Raw genomic sequence first — 26,308 nt, 5'->3', positions numbered from 1 at the left:
ATGACTGGCCTCAGATCACTCAGCAAGCTTTATGACAGGGTACAGATTTGAACCTGGATCTCCCAAGAGCAGCACAAGAAAAATCCCTTTTAGGAAGTTCTTTAGAATCCAGTTGTTCTTTATATCAAATCCTTTTTTCTTTTTTTTTGCATTAGGGCACCATGGTAGCTAATAATTGTTAACATTTTAGTGTATTGCATAATAAACACTCAGATCGCAAAGCATGGAGGCACACCATCCACCAGGCTGTCTCTTCCTTTGAGAACGCACGCATAGCTGGTCTTGAGGACAAAAGGAGATTGAGGAAGAATCGTACTGCTACAGCACCAACCCCAAATCAGACTTTTCCCTGCAGCCACTGTGGCCGGATCTGCCTGTCCTGCATTGGTCTTGTCAGCCACCAGCGAGCCTGCAGCAGACGTGGACTACTGCACCTTTCTTAAATCTTCGTTCGCGAAGTCAAGCCAAGAGAGAGACCAAGTTGTAATGCCAATTAAAGAACCAAAACATGTTCCTGAACTAAATGTTTCAGGAATTATAAATATTGCCTTGCTATCCACTGTACTGCTGTGATGTGTACAATTTCTGCACTTAAAATAAGCTATGTTGAAGTAAATATGTAGATTGAAAACTGACATTTTGCTATTTTAAAAAAGCAGATTACATCTGGTTTTGCATGCTTGGGGGGGAGCCTTCCTCATCTCTAAAATGTTTCTTGCATTCTTCTTCTTCTGTCTCTGCCTTTTTAGTTTTGAATATGGAAAAAACATGTTCAAAAGTGCAATTTTAAATATATATATATATTTAATATATATGTATATAATGATGAAAATCACTTCCATGTGCCAAAGAGGCAACACAGCAACCAACCCAAGTAAATGATCTCAGGATGATATTTTCTAGGTTAATTAACATCTAGGCTGATTTACAGTTCTATGTTGCTTTCTGTGAGCACCCACTAACAAAAGAAAGAGGTATGCATCCAATTTGGGGATGTCCTAGCAAGAATAAATGGAATTACTGGAAACCAAAGATATCTACTTTGAGTATATGTACAAGGGCAGGAAACAAATGTAAATAAGAGATGTGATGTGGCCTTTTTTATCTGGTTCTGCTTTGATTAGTGTTAAAAAGGAAACTTGTTGAAGTATTTAGAGAGAATCCCAACTAGATTATGGGACATGGGGGATGCTTTGAAATTGATGCTTCTTATTTTGGTTGGTCAGATTGTATAATTTCTTATAAAGATGTCATATACCTCGAATGCATTGTACTTGAAGTAAACCGACCCTTCATAAAGTATCCTTAACTTCCCACAACCCAGCAAAAGGAAAATGAAATATGAATTATACACTATGCCAGTCCATATATACATATCTTCAGTTAATTATATAATTGCTTAATTGCACAGTTTATTTGCACCAAGCAGTACAAAGTGCAGTTCAGGAAAAATGCGCCTGGATAAAACCCTGGGGTTCATACATGGGCATGTGTAGAGAAAATAAACTGTAACATGTTTCTCTACAGGTTTCTTAGTAATATTGCTCCACATTCTAAAGTGCAATAATGTATATTGTCCACTGGAGGGCAATATCTTAAAACTTCCATTTGCTTAATCTTTCAATCTAAAACTCCATCAAGCAACAAGAAGGGATAAACCTAGATAAAATGCCAGTTAAAAATTAATATTACTAAGCCATTCAGTAATGGCATAATACAGATGTTTCTAAAACAAACAGCCTTCCCTTTCAGAAAATGCTAACTTAAATACAGAAGTCAATCATCATTAAAAATAGGGGGAGCATCTCTATTATGAAAGGTAAAGAAAAACATAATCCAGTCAATCTCAGAACTCCCCCTTTCCCTCCAATTTAAAATATAAATAATTGCATTATTAACATGTCATTTTCACACATGTGCACACACAGTCCCTTCGTCTATTGTTAAAGTAAATAGTTTTAAATCCTAGGATCTAACTGTCCATATGGCAAAAGTGAAAAGATGTAACTATGACAGAAAATGTTGCGATAACCAATAAATTAAAAAGAATGTGGAATTACTTACAGTATTATGCCTGTATTTATTTTCAACTTTCCAGATGTGTGGTGGTGGTTTCTGGAGCTGCACTTGTATAATTTTACCTTGCTGTTTACTAGAGCACTCACAGTCACCCAAGCAATGGTCATCAATCAATATCACTTAATGTTGCCAACCTCCAGGTGGGTCAGAACCTCTAGAGTATCACAGTAAGGAGCAAAGACAAAACAAACAACTGTGAAATAAATAATGAAAAAAATTCAAAAGCTTAATAATTATTTAACAAATACTTAAAGCAACACAATACTAATATTTCAAATACTGAAAACTGATTACAAACACCCTACAACTACAATTACAATAATAAATGTCCCAAATAACAATTTTATTCACTCAAGTCCATTTAAAGGCGTCAAGTTCCAACTTTTAAAACTCACGACGATTCACCCGCTCTTATGGGCTGAATTAAAGTGCTGGTGCTCCTGATATGGCCATACAAAAAAGGTTCCTAAAGTTTCCACATTTTTCTTAAGCGTCCAAATTCATGGCTTCCAGTGTTCATAAGAGAACTTTTTACACACAAAGCTGAAGTGGCTATGACATAAACCTCTGACAGGAACGCGCCTTTACTTCTGTTTCCTTCTTCAGAGAGGCATATCCCACTGTAAAAGTTCTTCTGCCAATCACTTGCGCACAACACCCAAACAGGGAGAAAATCTCTCCCCCCCCCCCCACTTTTTACAGAGAGGAAAAAAACCTTCATGGTCAGTGCTCCTTCTAAGCTGTGGAGTCTCATGCGCAAAAATTCTACTTTGTGAGCTACTGGCATTAAAGTTGTGCGTGAACGATTTGGCTGCTGCATAAATTACTTTGCTCTGGGGCCATCCTTCCTGAGCTGAGACAAAAATATGTGAGCCAGAGGCTAAAAAACAGCTAGCTCACACTAACTCAGCTTAGAGGGAACATTGTTCACGGCTCATCTGCATATGCTAATTTACTCTAAAGTATGTATTTCATACTGAACAATTGCTAACATTGGGGCAGAACTGTTTAAATTCTGGGGAGAAAAATGCAAAATTAATCTGTATAAAACAGAATTCGTGATAAGCACATATATCATTATTTAGCATTATGAGACTCAGCCAAGTTTGTATCTTCACTGAAGAGTGTCATGTTGGGTGACAGAAATGTTCTGTCCATGATGATCAATCTGTAATGGCTTTTTCAAACATGCTAGCTGGTATTTGCTATGGTAAATAAATGATGAATATGTTGTTGTAAACTCACACTGATAATAAATAGGATATATGAGGAAGATAGAGTCCTTTCTGAGATGAATTTTGTATAAAGCAACAGGATGTATAACTGAGGTTATGTTTGTGGGAAGGGAAAGGAAGAGTAGCAAGATGATAGTGTGCCTTCGTATGTAACTTGGTGCACATAAACAAGAGTGCCAAGCAACCAAAAAGTAAAGGGATTACTTGAACAGTGGGATGGGTTTTGGTTAGGTGATTTATGTTACTGGGAAGAGGGGTGGGGAGTGAAAACCCCAAGTATGCTACATTTACATTCTATTCACTTCTATGTTTTCAGTAATAGCTGGCTGCTGTTATTTAATGTGATCACCAATGTATTGCCATCTGTGCCATTCAGGAGATAGACTCATAAATTCTACAAAATACTAGTGCCATGGCCCAGATAAATTTGTTGGCAAATGCTGCTGAATCAGGATTAGGCTTTAAATGTGCCAGACCTCGGCTCCCATGAAGCCTAATTTTGGATCAAATAAACCGTATCCAGTCATTATGTATCACATTCAGAACAATTTCAGGAAATCAGAATCTGAGTCTCTCACAAGTACTTTCTCCCCAACGTCTATAATTTTTTCTTGTTCATTCCAGTCAGGTTTTTAAAAGATTTTCAAATATTTCAACAGTAGCGATGAGGAAAATCTGCTGGTCAGTGTTTTTGTTATTATGGTCTTCTAAATATTGCTATTACTTTCCTGGCTCAGGTTGTCAGTACATGTGTTTGCTTATTTATGCAGTCTCTGCTACATCAAGGACACAATTACTTTTCTGTTCACATGATGATCTTGATTATGAATCTTTTCAGACTGGAATTGCCTGGGGTTTAATAAACCCTTTAGATAATTTTCAAGTAAAATTTGGCTGGTGGGAAAATATTGGAAATATTTCTATATGTCTGGTAAAACATGGCTGTGGGCCATTTTTATCTGGCTGGAAAGGAAACATATGCATGAAATATGACTGTGTAAAATGGCACAAAGTATAACAAATTATTCTGAGAGTATTATAGTATCTGGTTTATTAGATTTCATTTTTGGCATAGTGGTGACAGAAGTAGTGATGGTTGTTTTGGCAAGCTGACTTGTTGCATTGAGTTCACAACCCATTTTCTTCCTGTTTTCCAGAAGACAGTGAGTAGTGGTTTTGATATCTCGGAAATGTATCATAGTATTAATAGTCATCAGCTCCCAGAAATCATGTTTTGTCATGTGCCAGCCATGGGATTCCAGAACCTGACTATACAGAATAAAGGAAGGTTGGATTCCTTCGGCTAAGTGTTCCTCAGGTGGAAGAGCATCTTGTCACTGCAGGAAGTTTTACACCATTGGAGGAAAACTGAGCAGAACAGAATCAATGGATCCATCCTTATGGACAAGTATAATTGGAACCTATTCTAAATATTCATTCTTTATTTTTGCCTTAGAAATTATTTATAAATGCTTGCTAATTTAAAAGAAAACTATAGCCAAAACTTCAATTGGTCCAAAATGCAGCTGTCCAACTGATACCTTTGAGGTTGTTGCTAGGAAGACATTACACATATTCTAATATCCACAGGTTGGCTCCCTATTTGTTTCTGAGAGCAATTAAAAATGCTGGTTAGCCCTTTAAAGTTTGGGGCTAAGATACCAGAAATACCTCATTTTCCAACAGGAACCTGCCCAAGTGCTGAGATAATTTTGTGATGCCTTCTTTGTGTGCCATCCTTTCAACAGAGGGCAATGAATGACAGGACGTCTTTAGCAATGTCACAGAGATTTTGGAATGGCCTCCCCTATAAGGCTCATTTGGCACTTCCCTTGGCAGCTTTTAGAAAGCTGCTTGCCTACTTTAGACAGTTTTATGAGTTTTGTGGTCTTTATCTGCTGCCTGTTTTATAAATTGTTGGCTTGTTGTGATTTTAATTTACTCACTTTTGACAGCCTCCTTCCTTCCATTTTGTTTTCGCAACTCCATGCCTCATTCTACTATTTTCTCTGGCTACATGTCCCCAAGAGGAGGACTCTGGTTATAGCCCAATGCATATACCATAAGTCCCTGAACCCTGCTTGATATTTTCCTTTATTAACTCCTCTGTAGTGTATCGCCATTACGATACACTGTAATAACGCAACAACACAATACCAAGCCACACGCGCCCATGCGAAGAGGCGACTGGGTTGCCCCAGGCGCCTCTGCACAAGGTGCAAAACCCCCGCCAATCACCAGCTGTGGCGGGAAGTTCAACAGGCCAGGATTGGGCTGGCCTGTCCAGGAGGCTGTACCGGGAGTTGTATATAAGCGGGGCCCGGCCCGCGTGTTACCGCTCTCCATCTTATAATGTACTAGCAATAAAGCATGTTGCCCTACTCTCGTCTCCCGTCGTGGTACATTATATCCTCAATTTGGATTGTTTTGTTCTCTGACCTTCTTGCCCCTGGGTATCTGCATTTTTCCCATTTCTCAGCCTCTGCCATTTTTACAGTCACTCCACCTTTGAGGTATTTGTCACTCATCTTACCTAACCTTTCTTCTGGTTCTATTGCTTCCAGCTTTCATCTTACCTGTACAACTTCTCCTGTTTCTAAGGCATTTGGGAGTTTTTTCTCAGCACACCTGATCTTTCATTTTCTTCAAAGAAATTGTACTAGTTATCCACAATTTAAATCACTTTTTGAAATTAATATATGTATAAACACTGCATGGCATCATAGTAGCTTAACCAAAAGCTGAAGGAAAGGTCTCACAAATAGGCATCCCCCCTGAGTGCCACATCTCAAAGTTCTTCACTGGCACAAGCTTCTGTAATACGGATGGCTGTGTAATCATAAAATTGCTACTCTAACCACCAAACAAAAAAGAAAGCTCACAAACAAACACAAAACTTTTTTATTTATGAACAGATAATAAATAAATGACAAACAAAATAGGTCAGGTAACATTCAGAAAAATCCAGGTATCTAAAGTGCCTTCAGACAAACAGAACAAGACCAAGAAAAAGGTCAAACATTAATACTTTTATAAACATAATAATTACAAAATATTTTCCAATGGCATTTTACAAAATAGCAACATTTTATTTCTGGGTTCTATGGCTTGACATGTTTATATAAATTTGTATTATGCATAGCAAGTGAAATAATAGCATTCAAAATGTAGAGTTATTGAGTTTTTTCCCCCAAATACAAATCTTTAGTAAGAAAAACTGTGTAATTCATTTTTCAGGCTGATACAAATATTTAAAAGGACAAACTCCTTATCTAGTATGATGTGCTGTAGCTCTAGAGACTTCTGTAACAATTTACAGTGGCTAATGATATAGGCCACACAGTTTCTGGAAGACTTCTGCTTCTCTGCAGCAGCTGGGCTGTGGCAATTTGTAAGCACTTGAGTTCCAATGCAACATCTCTGCAAACCAATATGGTTTGCTGCAAACACAGAACTCTGTACAAGCTGCATCTATCAATTTTACTCAGGATCAGGAAACCGTTCAGATGTGCAATGGGAAACACACACAGAACATGAGTCTGCTCTGTATCTGTTACAGAATAAGTTTTACAGATCATTTTTAAGAGATGCACACAACATTCTCTGACACACTTTAAAATATAGCTCATTGCTATATTTTTTAATATAGGCAAGATGATTCACTCCAATGGTACTGTGTTGAGCAAATCCCACTGACATTAAATTATATCAGTTTACTATCTGATCATTTGCAAGGTTTGGTAAAGAGCTATAACTGAAAACGTCCTATTGTACAGATATGACTCTATAAAGGAAGCCACAGCCTTCAGTTTGCAATACCTGAGCAAGGCTGTTAATGAGGTTTTTTGGAGGTCGTTAATTTATAGAGAGGCCCTAAGTTGGAAGAGACTTCACGGCACGTAACACCCACATAGTACAAATAACCAACTGGTAGCCTGCAAGCCAGTTCTAACATCTGAAGTATCTTTACTTGGTCCTGCCAAATATTAATATTGGTAGCAAAAAAAAAGTTCATGGTTTCATTTATAATAAGTGATGAGGCTTCATGTGTATTATATACACATACGCTCCATATTTGTAAAGCCTTTAATAGTTAGAAAAAGTAATTCTCCAATAGAGCCTGTTCATCTATGATGAGATTGGAATGTTCTGTCTCTTTCATTTAGTGTCTGGGAGATTTAATGCCCCCAAACATAAAAGTTACCCATTCTTCTTCTGCAGTTTTTGTAACCCCTGCCTGAAACCAGGTTTAATCATAAATAATCTCTGATTTTTTCCCCACTTTGTTTTAATCACTACCATATCTCTGTTTAGCTTATAGAGCTCTCTTCCATTTTTTTGTTATAGAGTTTTATGATAATTTTCTAGAGTTTCTAAAAAGGTGACTTAGTGAAACGTATTAAGAAAACATTTCTGCTACCTCTAAATATTATGTTTACATATAAACAACTTTCATGTTGAAAAAATAAATACCTTGGATGGACCCCATCTCAAAAAGTCTCAAATATTGTTAGTTGAAAAATACTAATAAATATTAAAATAAATATTAATATTTCCCCAGAGTATTGAAGATTACTTTTTTAAAAATGTTGTGCTATGTATGTCTTCATCCTCATGCTTAGTCCTTCATTTTTGGCTGTAGCCCTCCATTGAGACACTGTCGCAAAGTGCTGCTCTTTTTCTCATGTTTTGCTGTACTTGAGAGATCAATTGCAATATCTTCAGAATTGTCCATTGAGCGGAATTTATCACTGGAGCTTTTCTCCTGTTCTGTCTCCTTATTTTTTAATTCCTCATCAGAGTGTTCAGATTTCCAGCCACCATTCCCCTTTTCCTCACTTTCAGGCCTTCTTGAAACACCCATTGATTTTTTATGCATTCCTTCAAAAACAAAGATACAAAAAAAGAGATCAGATTGAAAGAGAACACTGATTAAACCATGATGTGACTTCATCAAAATATATCACTATTAGTTATTTTATCATTCTGCCTACTTTTCTTTTTAAAATAGGCACATCCAAGGTCCAGTGAAAAAATATACATGCCTCCACTACCTCTTAATTTTTGGTTTGGGAGTTGGGAGGGTCAGGTCTCTATTCTGTATGAACTTTTTTGTAGCACAGTTTCTAGCACTGTGCTTGAACATCTTAAACTGTGGGCAAACTCAGAGCTGTATTCTCATATTGAATAATAAACCATTTTTATTTTAAAAAATTAATAAGAAGCAGAGGCAATATATGCTCCTGTTTTGTATGTATTCCGAACTCTCTGCTCACGACCTGAGTTCGATCCTGGCAGAAGCTGTGTTCAGGTAGCCGGCTCCACGTTGACTCAGCCTTTCATCCTTCCGAGGATGTGTAGATGACTGGGGAAGGCAATGGCAAACCAACCTGTAAAAAAGTCTGCCATGAAAACGTCGTGATGCGACGTCATCCCAGAGTTGAAAACAACTGGTGCTTGCACAGGGGACTACCTTAACCTTTTTAGAAGTGGGACCAATTATTAATATTTTTAGTCTTATGTATGATTGGTTCTCTGTTAATATTTCTCTCTGTTTATCATTTTCCTTCTTTCTGTAGTGCTGTTCATGACATACAGCTGCTCCTCACTCATAAATTTTAGCCCATACACTTAGCTTAACAATCACATTCTCTACTGCAAGTAAATGTGGTGGAGCGCTGCTGTGTTATTTCTGTCCATAAGCAACACTGTTACAGGGCTAGGGTTGCCAGCCACCAGGGCTTTATTTTTTGTAGAAAAAGCCCAGCAGGAACGCATTTGCATATTAGGCCACACCCCCTGACATCACCATTGTTTTGCACAGGGCCTTTTTTTGTAGAAAAAGCCCAGCAGACTCATTTGTCTATTAGGCCACACCCCTGGCACCAAGCCAGCCAGAACTGTGTTCCTGTGCGTTCCTGCTAAAAAAAAAATCCCTGTCAGCCACCAAGTGGCTGGAGATCTTCTGGGATTACAACTGACCTCCAGGTGGACTGTATGGCATTATACCCCACTGAAGTCCTTTGCCTCCCCAAACTCTACCCCCAAGATCTCCAGTTATTTCCCAGCCTGGAGCTGGCAATCCTAAACAATGTGTAGGTCAAATCCTGCCAGATCCCCAGCAGGATCAGAACTTTCCCTCTCCTTCAAGGAAAACAGAAAAAGAGACAGCATGAGGATAATCCTTCACTCTAGCCTCCGTTTCTCTATCAACTTTTTAGAAAGTAGTTATTCCCTGCCTCAACCGAGAGATTCGCCCTCTCTGCTGCTCATTAAATATTACAAATCAGATCCACTAGGTACATGCCCACATTAGTTCTCTGTGGATTAGATCTAATGGAAGAGGTGGAATAATTTCCACCAGTTCCCTGTTTCTGCTGCAGATGCATAATTTGCCTCTCATGCTGTTGCTGAGGGTACCGTGCATTTTGGGGGAATCAGTAGGCTGCAAGAGGAGGGAAAAAGGCAAGTATTATATTCTGTTGACAGAATTGTTGACAGCCTCTGAAAGTGGAAGTTCCCTTTAGTCACTATGGCTGGTAGCCACTGATAGACCTATCCTCCATGAATGTATCTACTCCCCTTTTAAAGCTATATATGTCTGTTGGTATCACTGCATCTTCTCACAGCAAATCCCACATTTTAATCACTCACTATCTGAAGTGGTAATTCCTTTTGCCTATCCCAATTCTACTACCCATCAGGTTCACTGGATACCCTCAAGTTCGAGTATTTTTGGAGAGGGAGAAAAAGCTCTTTGTCAACTCTGTATAATTTCATAAATCTCTATCATATCATCTTAGTCATCTCTTTTCTAAATGTAAAAGTCCCAGACTCTTCAGCCTTTCCTCATAGGGAAGGTGCCCCAGCCCCGTAATAGTCTTGGTTGCCCTCCTCTTTATTTTTTCCACCTTTGCAATATTATTTTTGAGATATAATGACTAGAACTCTATACAGTATTCCAGATGAAGAATAGATCTGTACAGATTATAATATCAGCCGTTTTATTTTCAATCCCTTTCCTAATAATCCCTAACATAGAGTTTGCTTTTTTCACTACTGCAGCAAACTGCTTGATAGTTTCATTGAGCTATCCACTAAAAAGACCCCCAAAGCTTTTCCCCTATCATTTTCAACAAGTTCAGACCCCATTAGCCTATACTTGAAGCTGGAATTTTTTGTTGGGATCAGCACAAGTCTATCTTAACTATTCTACATAGGATTTTTTTTTTAATCAGATTCAATTCTATTTAAGGGTAATATTCAGGCACTGAATGTCTTACATTTGTTTACATTATAGCCCCACTATGCATTAAATTCACTTTACAGATGCTATATTACTGTAACAATTTGATTCAGTCCAGACATAATTGTGACCTAAAGTAGGACTAGTTCAATACTTGGGTGCAGATACAATCACATCTGTATTAAAAGGTCCTCCATGCTAGCTACCTGAACTAAATTACCACTGTGCCCATTTTTGCATATATAGAAGCTTGAACAATGGTTAAGTAGATCTGCTTGTCAGATCCATCACTACCAATGTATACTCATTCTCTGTTTTCTGTTAATTAATCACTATTTAATCCACAAGAGGACTTGTCCTCTTATCCCATGGCTGCTGAGTTAACGTGGAGTCTTTGATGAGGAACTTTATAAAAAGCTTTCTGGAAGTCTAAGTAAACAACATCTGCTGGGTGACACTTGTCCACTTGTTTGTTCACCCTGTCAAAGAACTCTAAAAGGTTAGTGAGATAAGATCTTCCCTTACAGAATCCATGCTGATTCTTCCTCAGCAGCTTTTGTTCATCAGTGTGCCTACTAATTCTCTTACTTAAGGGTTTTAGCACAGCCCATTCAGACATGGCACTACATGTTTTCTTACCAAGCAGCCAAGGGGCACAGGAGCCCACTAACCCACTTTTGGCGGAATTGATGATGGATTCAGGTAGCGGGATGGAATGTCTCACCATAGCACCATAAAGGCCATATTCTGCCATGACACTGCTGCGGCCCCAGCACTTCTCACGCTTCCGCCACTTGGCCCTTCGGTTTTGAAACCAGACCTGTTGTAGGAGAGCATGTATGAAACAGCAGTGTTATTACATAATCAGTGTTTGTGTGTATTTGAGAGAGAGCGGCGGAGGAGATCATCAATTAATGTGCATCAATTTTAGAAGTCAAGGCATCAGTATGTTCAAGCAAGATCTGAGATCTCACTTATCAAAAATAAGGTAATGAATCACATGATACATGGCTTTTGCCCAAATTAACAGCATCTCAGTCCTTGCCAGGGTTTTTTTTGAGCAGGAACGTACAGGAACACAGCTCCTGCTGGCTTAGTGTCAGGGTGTGTGGCTTAATATGCAAATGAGTTCCTGCTGGGCTTTTTCTGCAAAAAAAGCCCTGGTCCTTGTATGATTTATCTCTCAGAGGGGAAAGCAGCTTAAGAAGGGTTATGTAAAAATTGCTGTAGATAAAAGATCCCCCTTGCATGGATTTTCCACTTAATCAGGCTCACACACAGCTTCTCTGCTTGATAAAAGATATTTGGAGGACTAGAGGATCATGGTACAAGATAAACAAACAAGATGCAATGAGCAGGATCCAGGCCTTGGTCTAATAGGAAAATGGAGAAGGAGTTAACTAGTGTTAATATAGTTTAAAGGAAAAAAAGCTTTCACTTGGGACTGACTGAATAGAGACCAAAAGCACAATCCTACATAAACTTTAGCCAGGCTGTGCCATAGTTCAAACGATAGGATGGGTGGCATAGGACTCTGCCTCTGTGGTCTCTGACATTCACAGTTAGAAGCAAGTGACGGGGGCGGGGGGGGGGGGGGACTGGCAGCTGCCCCTCTGGACTCCATAGATCTACTGTCTCACAGGATTAAGCTCTCTGCAGCAGCAGAAGCAAATGAAGTAGATACAGATGAGATGCAGCTAACACAGCAGATGAATGTCATTTGGGTGGCCATGGCATGAGCCACAAGGCTATCCAGACAAACAGAACCTCTCCCATGTGGGGGAACCACAGATTCTACTGAGACCTCTCTGTCATGGCTGTAGTGGTGGTGGCCACTGTGTTCTTCATCATTGCATGTATCTCTGCTTGGTGTCTGTGCCGGTGATTCAATGAGGAGGAAACTTGGAAGGACAAAAGTGCAGTATGGGCAGGCTGCAGTGACCAATGAAGATCCTGCCATTCCACCATGGGGCTGGATCCCACTGATTTCAACCTAGCTCCTGCAGCATCCCAACTCTGAAAGCCATCTGTCCTGCAAGCCCACCCTGCTCACAGGCATGCTGTAATAGGGAGGACTCACCCCATCCCCCCATAGCTTCCTGAAGCAGCTTGCAAAGCCCCAGGGGCTGTACCTGATACTTCATTACTGTTTTCTTGCTGCTGTTCAATAAAGTCTGGCTTGATCTACAAGCTCAGCCTCTATCCCTGTCTGTTTGTTGTTGAGCAGATGAGGTTTGCTCCCTGCCAGTCCCAACCATGCAATTCTCTGCCCCCTTCTATGGCTTCCCCAGAGTGCTTCCTAGAATTACCTCCCTTTCTCATCTGAGGAGGTGAGCTCTGACTTGGGGAGCTCATGCTGAGATTCATGATGTCAGTCTTCATGGTGCCACTAGAACTCTGTTTTGTGTAGCTGCACAATATAACACCCTTCCTCCTGTGGGCTATGGTGGGGAGGACACACTCAGGCCACATGCCTCTGTTGGGGTTACACTGTCATTTGATCTTTCCTTCCAGTCCTCAGGTGCTGGGGGGTGGGGGGGCAGTGGCTTCAGCAGGTAGTGACTGGCTGTACCTGTGCCATTCAGATGAACATTGTGGGGCACCATTGCCTGATTGGTGGGTGTGCCCAGGGTTGCTATAGACTTTGGCATGCTTACTTTGCAGCTAGTGCCATGTGGTGACTGTGTTGTTTTTTTCCCCTATGGAATATCTATAGGGACGTGACCACCTGCACAACCACAGCAGCAGCCCTCAGGATGGGCTGCAAAGCAGCAACACAGGCTTTAATCAATAATACATTTATGCTAGAGGGTTTTTTTAAGGCAATGGAAATGCCTTGGAATAAGCCGGTAATTATTTGAAACAAACAATAGATATTTTTTTCTCTATACATTTCATTAGGCTATCCCAATCTGTAAACATTTTTATCGTGCTGAACTGGAATCAGATGGCACAAAGATTATGCAGTACTGTACTGTGGCAGGATTTTCTGGGTTAAAATAATTCCTTAGAATATCCAGCCTGTCCTCAACCTATGGGCATCAAATTCAAATGGGTTAGAACAGCGGTCCCCAACCTTTTCAGCACTAGGGACTGGTTTTGTGGAATACAATTTTTCCATAGACTGGGGGTGGGGGTGGGGGGCATGGTTTTGGGATGATACAATTGTGCACTTTATTTCTATTAGTTTAGGGTAGTGGTTAAGTGTGCGGACTCTTATGTAGGAGAACCGGGTTTGATTCCCCACTCCTCCACTTGCAGCTGCTGGAATGGCCTTGGGTCAGTCATAGCTCTCACAGAGTTGTCATTAAAGGGGAAGCTTCTGAGAGAGCTCTCTCAGCTGCACCCACCTCACAGGGTGTTTGTTATGGGGGAAGAAGGCAAAGGAGATTGTGAGCCGCTCTGACACTCTGAAATCTGGCGTGGAGGGTAGGATATAAATCCAATGTCCTCTTCTTCTTACTATTATTATTATTAAGAACATAAGAGAAGCCATGTTAGATCAGGCCAATGGCCCATCCAGTCCAACACTCTGTGTCACACAGTGGCCCAAAAAAATTATATATATATACACACACACACACACTGTGGCTAATAGCCACTGATGGACCTGTGCTCCATATTTCTATCTAAACCCCTCTTGAAGGTGGCTATGCTTGTGGCTGCCACCACCTCCTGTGGCAGTGAATTCCACATGTTAATCACCCTTTGGGTGAAGAAGTACTTCCTTTCATCCATTTTAACCTGTCTGCTCAGCAATTTCATTGAATGCCTACGAGTTCTTGTATTGTGAGAAAGGGAGAAAAGGACTTCTTTCTCTACTTTCTCCATCCCATGCATTATCTTGTAAACCTCTATCATGTCACCCCGCAGTCGACGTTTCTCCAAACTAAAGAGTCCCAAGCGTTTCAACCTTTCTTCATAGGGAAAGTGTTCCAACCCTTTAATCATTCTAGTTGCCCTTTTCTGGACTTTCTCCAATGCTATAATATCCTTTTTGACGTGCAGCAACCAGAACTGCACACAGTACTCCAAATGAGACCGCACCATCGATTTATACAGGGGCGTTATGATACTGGCTGATTTGTTTTCAATTCCCTTCCTAATAATTCCCAGCATGGCGTTGGCCTTTTTTATTGCAAACGCACACTGTCTTGACATTTTCAGTGAGTTATCTACCACGACCCCAAGATCTCTCTCTTGGTCAGTCTCTGCCAGTTCACATCCCATCAACTTGTATTTGTAGCTGGGATTCTTGGCCCCAATGTTACATTTGTAACAATTACAATGTAACAATTACATTGTTACTACATTACTACATAGTTATGTACATTACTACATTATTACTACATTGTAATTTATAATGAAATAATTATACAACTCACGGCCCGGTTGCTAACAGGCCACGGACCAGGACCGGTCCACAGACTGAGGGTTGGGGGCCCCTGGGTTAGAGGATCAAAATCCCACCAAGCATTATGCCCATCATTGTTTACTGGAGGGAGGGAGTAAATTCTGCCTGCAGCGGTCATTGGGGAGTCATCCCGCCCAAGGGCATCAGTTCTCGTGCAATGATGTGGAGATGCATGGCAGAGAGATTAAAACCCACACAGAGAGCTCCAATGCCTTGTAAGCCACCTTGGCCTTATGTTTGACCCCTGCTGTACTTGATGTGTTGATATTGCATACATACAATCATAGATGCTATTGAATTGCAACTTACTTATGGTGACCCCAGCAAGGGGCTTTCAAGGCAAGTGAGAAGCAGAGGTGTTTTGCCATTGCCATCCTCTGCAGACTCAGTGCAGAGCCTTCCTTGGTGGTCTTCCATCCAAGTACCAGTCCTGCTTAGCCTCTAAGGTTGATGAGATCAATTTTTACCATTCCACTTTCCCTCCTTGATATTTTATAAAAGGTAAAGGTAGTCCCTTGCGCAAGCACCAGTCTTTTTCAACTCTGGGTTACATTGCTTTCACAACGTTTTCATGGCAGACTTTTTACAGGGTGGTTTGCCAATGCCTTCCCAAGTCATCTACACTTTCACCCAGCAAGCTGGGTACTCATTTTACCGACCGCAGAAGGATGGAAGGCTGACTCAACCTTGAGCTGGCTACTTGAACCCAGCTTCCACCAGGATCGAACTCAGGTTGTAAGCAAACTGCTCTGACTGCAGTATTGCAGCTTTACCACTCTACGCCACGGGGCCCATTGATATTGTATACATGTCATCTTTAACTGTAAACAAGGGCTGCCAATTCCCAATGCATTTCCCATGATCATCTGTGTATAGTTTATGGGGCACATAGCAACATACCTGTATCCTGTCCTCAGGGAGCTCAGTTTTCATTGCTAACATTTCCCTGGCATATACATCAGGGTAATGAGCTTCATTGAAAGCCTTTTCCAGTTCCTCCAGTTGGTGTGCAGTAAATACCGTCCTGAAGGTACAGGGGATTAAAAAACAACAGTCATGGTGGCCTATTGCAGCTTTCACACAAAAAATGCCATCAGTTAATAATATATCTTGCATCCAGTGTAAGAAATGGACGCATGAGCCATTATCATGGCAACTAGAGACTACATTAAAAGCTTGTAAACTGTAAGTAGAATGAATTATATCTTCTAAACCTCACTGGTTAAGACCTGCACAGCTTTTGACCAACCAAAACAAATGTACGATAGCTTGTTAAGCATCTGACAACCCTCCCCTCCTCTCAGACCCTCCCAGAAAGCCAGCAAAAATACATTGAAATACATTGCCTCCTGCTTGGCTATGTTCAGTGTCTAAAATCTTGGCTGGCAAACAAACTCCCTCTCCAGGAAACGGGAAAGAAGGAAGGGGAGAGCCATGCAATCTGTGGTCTAGGGTTTGGGAGATATGATACATTTGTATAAAGTGATTAGTGGGGTGGAGAAAAATAGATTTCCCCCCTTTCTCCTATAATACTAATATAGGGGTTCACCAGTGAGATGACTGGCAGTTAATGACAGGTCATCTAGAAATTCCTTGCATGTCTACCAGGTTTTGTCACTCAATGCTGCTGAGTAAGGAAGAGAGAACTGAGCCACCCTCGCTAGGGTTGTCACAGCAGTGGAAAGGCACCAAAACTACTACTGCAGCATCGGTTGCATTGCAGCATCCAACACAGGTACAGCTGAAAGCATCATGAACCCCTGCCATACTCTACAGATCACTCAGCCACCACATGTCTGAATACCAACTGATGGCAGCTAATATCATGTCCTACTGGTGAGTTCTAAGGCATTATGGTGGGCATGTCGGCATATGAAGTAGAAATGTCTTAACAAGATAGCAACTTGTAGGCAGATCATGTTGATCTATCTGACAGGTAAAGATCACATGACTGGACATATTGCATAAGCCTGCAGGTGGTGCTTCAGTGACTCAGCATGTCTGCACTGATTGGGCAAAAGGACACATAACTCTGTATATAAGTCTGTGCTGTACTTGCCAGTGTATGTGTTAGGGTTTACAGATACCTTTAGCAGAGTTGTGTGGAGAGAACCACAAATAAACAGCCAGGCAGACGGTTTAGCTTAAGAAAAAAGTAGTTTACTTTTACTATGAGGAAAAGGTGACTGGGATTTCTAGAAAACAAATAAGGACTCAATATCCTTTCTAGCTTCTAAGCTACATCTCGACTCCAAACTCTAACTGCATGGAGATCTGAGGGCTTTACACAAAGGGCAATAAAAACTGACCAAATGGTTTCCCCAGACCACCTCCCAAATATATGGATTAGCCTGTTAGGGCTTTCCTTCAATGGTCACTATACATATTGACACCCAGCCTTGGCGGGAAGTACATGCACACATTCTCATTGGCTATACTTCTCACTGGCTAAACATCAGCATGCATATACATTCATTTAATTAACTCATGACAACAGGAAGTGAAATTGCAATAGAAACCCAACAATCCCCTTCTCAAGTTCACGAACTAAAGTCATGAAGTTTCAGCTTCTCTCTCAGGTGCTCGAACTTCTTCTTGGTGAGCGGCTTGGTCAGGATGTCAGCAATCATTTCTTCTGAAGGACAAAACTTTACTTCAATCATTCCTTGTTGCTGCAACACCCTCACCTTGTGGTATCGTACAGAAATGTGTTTGGTCTTGCCTTTGACACTTTCACTCTTGATCAAACTTAGGCAAGATGTGTTATCTTCAAACAGGGTTACTGGAATAGGCTCTTCTATTCCAAAGTCTCTCAGCAGGTGTAGGATCCATTCAAGCTCATTGCAGGCACCTGCTGCAGAATCAAACTCAGCTTCCATTGAAAACATAGCTACAATACTCTGCTTGCGACTTGTCCAGTTGATCAGGTTGCTTCCATAGAAAAACAAATGCCCACTAACTGATTTGCGTTCAGTAGTGTCTTTGGCCCAATCAGCATCCATGTATCCAACCAATCTTGGGTCGTCATCAGCTGTGATCTTCAGTTTCAGATCAGCTGTCCCAATAAGATACTTAACAAGTCTCTTCACTGCTTTCCAAACATGGTGATTAGGTGAGCTTGTCTTTCTGCTCAAGATTCCAACGGCTGCACTTATATCAGGTCGGGTAAGTTGAGCTAGATACAAAAGTTTCCCAATGGTCTCTCTGTACAGATGATTGTCCTTTAGAGGCACTCCATCTTCCAGCTTTAGGTAAGATGGGTCAAGTGGGAAACTTGCTCTCTTGATATCTTCCAGGCTCAGTGCCTTAGCAAGATTCAGGATTTTGGTTCTTTGACTCAGAAGAAAACCTCCATTCTCAGTCCTTTCTATCTGTATTCCAAGATAGTGGTTCAAAGTCCCAACACATTTTACTTCCACTTCTGCATTCAGCTTGTCAATTATCTCTTGCACATCAGACTCATATTGACAGCATAACAACAGTCCATCAGTTGACATCAGTACATACTGGCATTTATCATTCTTCAGTTTGAAGAACAGGCTGGGTTCTACTTTTCCTTGCTGGAACCCTTGCTTCTGCAGAAAAGCAGTTAGCACTTCACTCAGTCCTTTATCAGGTAAGTTTGCAAAACATCACCATTAGCAAGTTTCAGAGTTCTCCGCTCACTTTCATCCAGACAAACAAACCATTGACGAAATCTGCATACATGCATAGTCGACTCAGTATCCAGCAAAAAGGCTTTCTTTGCATAGTCATCAGCTTTTAGCATAAACGAAACTTCAGCACGTGGCTTTTCCTTTGTCTGTGAGCTAGTAGCCCCCTGCTGGGAAACACCTCCTCCTTTGTGTGAGAAGCCCGGGCCATCACCTGTAGATCTGCCTTGCTTTGATTTACAAAATCTTGCTATGTGCCCTTACCTCAGGCAAGATCCTTTGATCTCTGCCCCCTTTTTCCTCCTTCACTGCTAACGCTTGCATTTGGCTTGACATTTTAGAGAGTTTCCGTTTATCACTTAAGTCTCTCAAATATGCAATCGTGAAATCAATATCAATCTCTTCTCTGGATTCAACCAGGGCCAAAATACTCTCATAAGACTCTGGAAATGAGGAGACAATGACTGCCTGAAGTTCCTCAGTGGAAACTGTACCTCCTGCTGATCTTAATTCAGCTACAAGAGCCAGAATTCTATCTAGGTGATAGATATCACCCCCTGAGATATCACCCCCTGGGGCAAGACTGAGGTAATAGAGGCGTTTGCACAGATACTACCTCTGGTTAAAGGTGCGTTGCCCTTACTTTGAATTCAGATTATTCCAAATCTCCTTTACGTGGTCACAATTAACAACAATGGCTGTCTCTTGGGATGAGACAGAACTTAGAATCAGCAGCTTGGCTTTAAGCTCGTCTGCATCAAATTTATCTCTTCTCTCTTGAGACAAATCCTCTGGAATTACATAATCCAGCACATATTTTATCTGTTGCACACTCAGAGCACACTCAATTGCCATTTTCCATAAAAGGAAGTTATACTTGGACAATTTAGGGATGCTAAGCTTATGGGAACCTTCCATATTGTATACAACCTGCTCTGGTGGCTGTAACATCATTCTTTCCTCAGCCGAAGATGCTCTTGCAGAACTCGCAGGCGCTTGCCTCTGTCTGGGTCTTCTTCTCCAATGGGACATCAAAGAGAATTCGTTCTTTGTTCCCAAGCGGCCAGCCAGCGACCATGAGCGATGGAGAAGGAATTCCTTCAGATGCAAATCCGTGAACAATAGACCTGAGTTCTTCTTTACACCTTTCTTTAGCTAATTTACGCCTTGGCTTTTTGCTCGAAGCTATGAAGCTCACTGCGGCCCAAAACCTTTTGTTAGGGTTTACAGATACCTTTATCAGAGTTGTGTGGAGAGAATCACAAATAAACAGCCAGGCAGACGGTTTAGCTTAAGAAAAAAGTAGTTTACTTTTACTATGAGGAAGAGGTGACTGGGATTTCTAGAAAACAAATAAGGACTCAATATCCTTTCTAGCTTCTAAGCTACATCTCGACTCTATGGAGTCCAAACTCTAACTGCATGGAGATCTGAGGGCTTTACACAAAGGGCAATAAAAACTGACCAAATGGTTTCCCCCAGACCACCTCCCAAATATATGGATTAGCCTATTAGGGCTTTCCTTCAATGGTCACTATACATATTGACACCCAGCCTTGGCGGGAAGTACGTACACACATTCTCATTGGCTATACCTCTCACTGGCTAAATATCAGCACGCATATACATTCATTTAATTAACTCATGACAACAGGAAGTGAAATTGCAATAGAAACCCAACAGTATGCCATTGTGGTATCAGGTGTCTGGCGAAGCAGTTTGTCAGTAAGAACTATGACTGACTATAAGGACTATGTATATATACTGTAAATAACATTGTAAAATTGTAAATAGAACCAACCTCTGCTGGTGTGTGTATACACTGCTTTGGAGCTACAACATCTACCCTGCTAGTCCCTTTGGGGAGGGACTGTGGCTCAGTGGTAGAGCATCTGCTTGGAAAGCAGAAGGTCCCAGGTTCAATCCCTGGCATCTCCAAAATAAGGGTCCAGGCAAATAGGTGTGAAAAACCTCACCTTGAGACCCTGGAGAGCTGCTGCCAGTCTGAGAAGACAATACTGACTTTGATGGACCAAAGGTCTGATTCAGTATAAGGCAGCTTCATGTGTTCATATGTTCAAAACTTCCATCAGGGCATGGCAGGAAGCAGGATGCTAGACTAGATGGATCTTTGCTCTGTAGTATTCCAGTGGAATAGTCCTAACCCCTGGTAATCCTCATACTTTAGAAATTTCCCAAAATAAATTTACACACAGGCTTCTTGCTGTCCTGCCTTCAACACCTCCTGGATGACTAGAGTAGAATTATCTTTATCACAATCTTAGTTTATAAAATAACTATCAATTTTTGGTTGAAGATTATTTTTCATATGGCTTCTGAATTACTAACTTTGGCATATGGAGAAATTAAGGATAGGTCTTGGCACAGTTTTGTTTTGAGAATAGTGGCTAAGCTCGGCTTCTCAGTTGATCATCTGAAATCCCTTGGATTTTACACTGCCAAATCTCTTGTCAAGCAAAGATTGTTAGATCAGTGTATTGAAGCTGACATGGGACTATTAGGCAAACTGAGAATTTCTGCAATTTATAAACAGTTATCTTCCTCATCTCTGGTATCTTCTCCATATTTCGTTAATCTAATTAATTTCAAGTATTGGAAAGCTTTCATTAGGGCTCATTTTAATATCTTGCCATTATTGGCCAATGATGGTCGATTTAAACAGATACCAAATGAGAAAAGAGTTTGCCCCTGTGATCAAATGTCCATTGAAGACCTATCTCATGTCATATCTTATTGTGTAAAACATGAGGCTGAACGAAATAGGTTTTTGTGTACCATTTATCTCACCTTCTTGGAAGGTCAGACCAAGAGAAATCAGTATTCCTATTGTCAGATAGAAATAAATATATTAGTTTCCAAGTGGCAAGATTTGTGGCTGCCATTATAGATTTTAAAAAATGAGTAATGAGATATATGGACTACTCTCCTTTTTACCACTTAAGGTTATTTGTTTTCTTAGGATGTTATTGGATAAATTTTAAATCATAATTTATTATTGATAATTCAGCCTAAATTTTATCGTGATTCATATAATTTTATTTTTGTATTGAATGTTTTATTGAGTTTTTCTATTGTTAAGTTTAGTTATTAGTTGATATGGCATTTTGTTGCTAATGCAATAAAGATTATTATTACTATTACTATTACTACTACTACTACCCTCAACTACTTAATTATCCACATCTCATCCAATATACTTCTCTCACTCTCTGCCTCCCAGTTACCTGAAAAATCTTCCTCAAGTAAGGGAAAACATAAGAGGGTAGCTGCATTTTTAAAAATTATACCTCACCTGTCAGCCAAAGGCTTCTGAGGTAGCTTCCACATAGCATCAAAAGTTAAAAACAATTCTATAAAAAATATCAACATCCAGCAATGGAAGTGCCATTAAAAGACAAACAAGGTTTGCAAGCACATATACACACATCACCAATTAACCAAATGCCTTCATACATACACAAAAAAAACAACCTAAATAGACCAGTTCTCAGGTGAGCAGTTGCAGGAAGGACTTCCATAATCGATATACCGCTTTTCTTTCCAGACTTGTGATTAAACAGGTTGAGAGTCTCCCAAATCAATCATATTCAGTGTTGCAAGGAAACTGACACTTGCAGAGTTGAGACTTAATCCAAGCCAGTTTTAGCCCTGGATCCAGTTTTCACTTATAGAACTTAGCACTAAATTTGATTAACCATTGATTAAATGCAGCTTAAGACTTCCTGCACAGATAGTTTTGAGCTCCAAAAACAACTAACTGTAGAAATTAAGTAGTGGATAGTTCACACAAGTAGTTGAGTCTTCCTCCAATATCTACAGTAAAGCTTAAAAATGCAGATACTCTAAATGGGACTCTGAGAAACCATGAGATGCTCTTAGGAAGATTAGTTTGAAATCTGTCATTACAACTTGAGGTTAGCAGGACTACAGATAATGTCTTGTACTGTTTGCACTGTTACCTGTGCCGTCGTTTCTTTCTCTTGATCTGGGACCCAGAAGTCTTCAGGTCACTCTTGTCCCCTGACAAGCTATCGTCATCTGTTAAATATTTTAAAGGAAAAGAAAACTGTTCAATCTGGTTTTTTCCATTTGAATCTAACAAGAAAGGTATCTTCAGAGATACCCGAGGGTGGGGGGGGAGGTTCACCTATGACTCTATGCTGACCCATATGTAAGAAACCTTTCTACTAGGCCATACCCAATTATCATGAACCAAGGAGAGGGAGGCAGATGACTGCCAGCCAGGAGAGCAAGCAGGGTTGGCAAGTGGCCAGAGTTGATTAAAATCACTCTTCTCAGTCATCATGAATATAGGTCAGCTTCATCCATCTCCTCTGCCAAGCAAAAGAAAGGAGTGGGGAGTGCTGGCACAAACTCTAGCTTTTCAGCACCAGGAGAACAGCAAGAACAGATGGGCAGCACAGCTCTCTGCAAGTCTAGGTTGGGGGAAGAATTAGAGGCAGCCCAATTCATCTACCAAAGGACCAATAGAAACAGGCCAGGAGTAACCAAGGCAAACCCAACTGGCCCTATCAGAAGCCCTGTCTGAACCACAGCAGAAGTTATTAGCTATCCCTTCTTTTAGGCAGATTCTTTATTTTAGATCACTTCTTGTCTCACACCAAATTGGCACCTTCTCTTTTGGCAGGATGCCAGTCAGTTAGGACAATTCCAAAATCAGGTTGTCCCCATCTATACTGTAGCTGTCTGAGAGGGCTCCAGGGAACACTGACTGCTATGCTCAGTTTCATGTGCATGTGAAGTTTCATGTCTGAAACTTTGGTACATGTGTGTTCTCACACATGACAAAATGGCACCCTAATGGTTCTAACAGGAGGTTTTAGGAATCCCCTCAGCATTAGTATCAGCAGTATGACATGCATTTAGTGGGCACAGTTCTCAGCTGCCTGATCTCCCAATGTTCAGAGATGAATGCTGGAGATATATGTTGAAAATTAACCTTTCCAAAGGTCTTTGGTGGGATTTGCCAGAGATTCCATGGAAGTGACTAACCATTACCACACCAAGAAATCAATCTGAAGCAAAAGGTGCCCATTTCCATTTGCCTGGAAGTGGTTTATTCAAGGCAGGATTTAAGTTCTGGTACCTGTTTGCAGTGCCAGTACTGAGATAGGACTAAAGAGAGAGAGCCTTGGTTTTCCCCTCACTTAAGTTGCTCCCCCAAGCCAATGTCCCACCTAGTTTCAGTTCCAGGTCAGAGACTGTAGCCATAGTGATGCTTGAAGGCAAGGCCCCTTGATCCTATGGGTACCAGACAGGACAGTGGACCAGCAGCTCGTAGAACAGAGTGGGGACGGGCATAGTGGTCTGTTTCTTTTTGAAATACCGCTGGAGTTCATACTTATTCGAAAGTCAGACCCAGCTGAAAACTTCATCCCAGAAACGTGGGTTGCTCAGTGCTGAAGGAAAGGGCCCTTGGAGGCTCTCTCCTCATTGATTCCACTCCCTGATGCTGGAAACCCAATCTGGGGCTCAGTCCTGCCTCTAATTAAATCCTGCGATGTGCAGATCTCCCTGCAGTCCGATGGCATCTGTCCAACACCCCCAGTGAAACAGCCCCTATTTACAAAGTCTATGACTTTAAATGCAAATACAGGTAACAAAATCCTAACCATTGCTTGGGTTAAGGAGAAGCAGCTTCAGAAGAAAAGCAGAGAAGTGGCGGTAAAGAGAGAATGTGTGTAGCCATTCCACCACGGGGCAGCTTTTCTCTTGGCAGGGTTTAAGGGACCTCGAAATCGCCTCTTTCGGAAGCTACATTTTCCTCTGAGAAACCGGGGTGAGGGTGGGGGCATTATAACCCTTTGGATTTAACCCCCCCCCCCCCCGCGCGCCGTAAAGAGGGAGTGTTGGGCAGAGCAGAGGCTAGAAGGCGGGCCTTCGGTGCGGGAAGCGCGCCCAGCCGATCCCTTCTCAGTCCGAACATGACAGCGCGCTGGGCTTGGCCAGAGGAGCCCTGCAGAGCGAACCCGCCGCTGGGAGGACACAGGGGGAGGAGGAGGAGGAGGAGGCTACCCAGGCACCCGTCACCACCTCTTCAGGGGCAAAGCAGCATCGTCTGCGGCCGCCCATCGACAGGTGCCCCTTTCCCGCACGCCCAGCGGTGCTGGAGCGGTTAGTGCTGCCAGGGATGCGGCTCCCCAAAGCCCCACTCAGCCTCTGGCCACTCAGAGCAGCCTGGAGCAGCAACAGGCCACCCGGGGAGGAGGCTCCCTTGGCTGAAACAAACTGGTCCCCTCCTGGATGGACTACTAATCATCATCTCCTCCTCCTCCTCCTCCTCCGTCATCCCCTCGGAAGCGCCGCTGGATGCTGCCTTTCGCTCCTGCCCAAGATCGCGGGCTGGGAGCGGGGAGGACGGGGGGCTCACTTACCGGAGAGTGTGTGGCTGTGCCTGTGGGCTGCGGGCGGCGCGTAGGGGGCGTGGTGGTGGCGGTGGGGCTGGGGCGGGGGGTCGGGCGCGGGCCGCAGGAAGGGCAGGTGGGCGGGCAGCAGGCAGGGCGCCCCGGAGGGCTGCTGCGGGGCGAAGCCGCAGAGGAAGCCCAAGCCCAGCGGCAGGGCGCCTCCGCCCAAGCCGCCCGGTCCGCCGCCGCCGCCGCCTTCGCAGCCCGAGGAGGAGGACGAAGAGGAGGCGGCGGCGGCGACCGGGCCGGGCGGCTGCAGCTCCGCCTCCAAGCCGAGCAGGTCGGTGATGGCGAAGCCCTTGGAGGCGCGCAGGCTGCCGCTGGCCAAGCGGGCGCCCGCCTTCTCCTGCCCCGCCGCGCTGGGCGCCAGCGCCTTCCCCTTGCCCGGGGCGCCCTCGGCCAGCTCCTCGCGGCCCGTCATGCTGCTCCGCCCGGCGCCGCTGGGATGGGAAGGGAAGGCAAGGCGCGCCCGAGCTTTTTATCCCGCTCCCCCCGCCGCCCGCCCGCCCGCCCGCCTCCAATCAGCCGCCGCCGGGCGGGGGGGGGGCGCTTGATCCCAGGCCGCCGTCGCCGCCGCTTAATTGCCCCCAATTGGCCCGCCAAGCGACGCCCAGCGCTCCGCAGCTCCCAGCTAGGTCGAGATGGCAGGCAGGAGCTGCCCCACTGAAGGAGCCGCCGAAGCCCTTCAACCAGCTCCCACCGGCCAGAGGCGTCTTGCTAACCCTCACAGCGTCTCTTTGGGCTCTCCGCTAAGGTCTGCCAGCTTCACAGCCCATGAAGTTAATGTGCAGAGAATACACCGTTGGGATCCTGTTCACAGCATACACCCGTTATCTCGCCTTCCTTTCTTTCTCTACACGGACTCCTGAATATCCTCTTTGGATACACAGGGTTGGATCTAGCCAGCTTTTTCACTCCCCATCTCGCCCGGCCCAGTTCCCGTCCAAGACGGCTTTTGTCCAGGGTCCCACCACGATCTGTTTTGTTTGGTGGTCTTTTTCCCTTCCCCCCTTCAGCAGGAGAGGTGGTTACATCCAACCCACAATCAAGCTTTCGGCTGCATCCCCTTTTTCAGCGGTTCCCCCAAATTCACCTTTGAGCCTTTCTCGTGCGGTTTGTGTGTTCGTTTGGATTCCTTTAGGAAAGTCTAGAAATTTGGAAGAGGGCCAGTTTAAGGTTCAGGGTATATCCCCACAATACCCCTTGTAGGTATTACAACACTGGAACTGTCTCCA

General features: G+C 42.6%; 1 protein-coding gene and 1 non-coding gene across 2 annotated transcripts; one reads left to right on the top strand and one right to left on the bottom strand.

Moving 5' to 3' along the window:
* Positions 1-7,902: 7,902 nt before the first annotated feature.
* Positions 7,903-25,494, bottom strand: VSX1 (visual system homeobox 1). Its single transcript, XM_060259723.1, has 5 exons — positions 25,044-25,494; positions 22,608-22,686; positions 15,875-15,998; positions 11,200-11,380; positions 7,903-8,195 (listed from the first exon to the last, which is right to left on the bottom strand). The coding sequence occupies exons 1-5, from the start codon at positions 25,492-25,494 to the stop codon at positions 7,933-7,935; spliced, it is 1,098 nt and encodes a 365-aa protein (XP_060115706.1). The 3' UTR covers positions 7,903-7,932.
* TRNAS-GGA (transfer RNA serine (anticodon GGA)) lies at positions 20,491-20,565 on the top strand. The gene has a single exon. It is a non-coding gene; the product is annotated as a tRNA-Ser (tRNA).
* Positions 25,495-26,308: the final 814 nt, after the last annotated feature.

Source organism: Heteronotia binoei, chromosome 1, assembly GCF_032191835.1.
Source record: "Heteronotia binoei isolate CCM8104 ecotype False Entrance Well chromosome 1, APGP_CSIRO_Hbin_v1, whole genome shotgun sequence".
NCBI classification, from domain to species: domain Eukaryota; kingdom Metazoa; phylum Chordata; class Lepidosauria; order Squamata; family Gekkonidae; genus Heteronotia; species Heteronotia binoei.
This window is presented reverse-complemented; position numbering and strand designations above follow the sequence as displayed.

Bases quoted from the DNA above. Each gene is read 5' to 3' on its own strand.
- VSX1 (XM_060259723.1), bottom strand. From the start codon at position 25,494: ATGACGGGCCGCGAGGAGCTGGCCGAGGGCGCCCCGGGCAAGGGGAAG. The intron at 22,687-25,043 runs GTAAGTGAGCCC...AATATTTAACAG, and splicing joins GCACAGCCACACACTCTCCG to ATGACGATAGCTTGTCAGGG. The intron at 11,381-15,874 runs GTATGTTGCTAT...CTCCTACAACAG, and splicing joins TCCCTGAGGACAGGATACAG to GTCTGGTTTCAAAACCGAAG.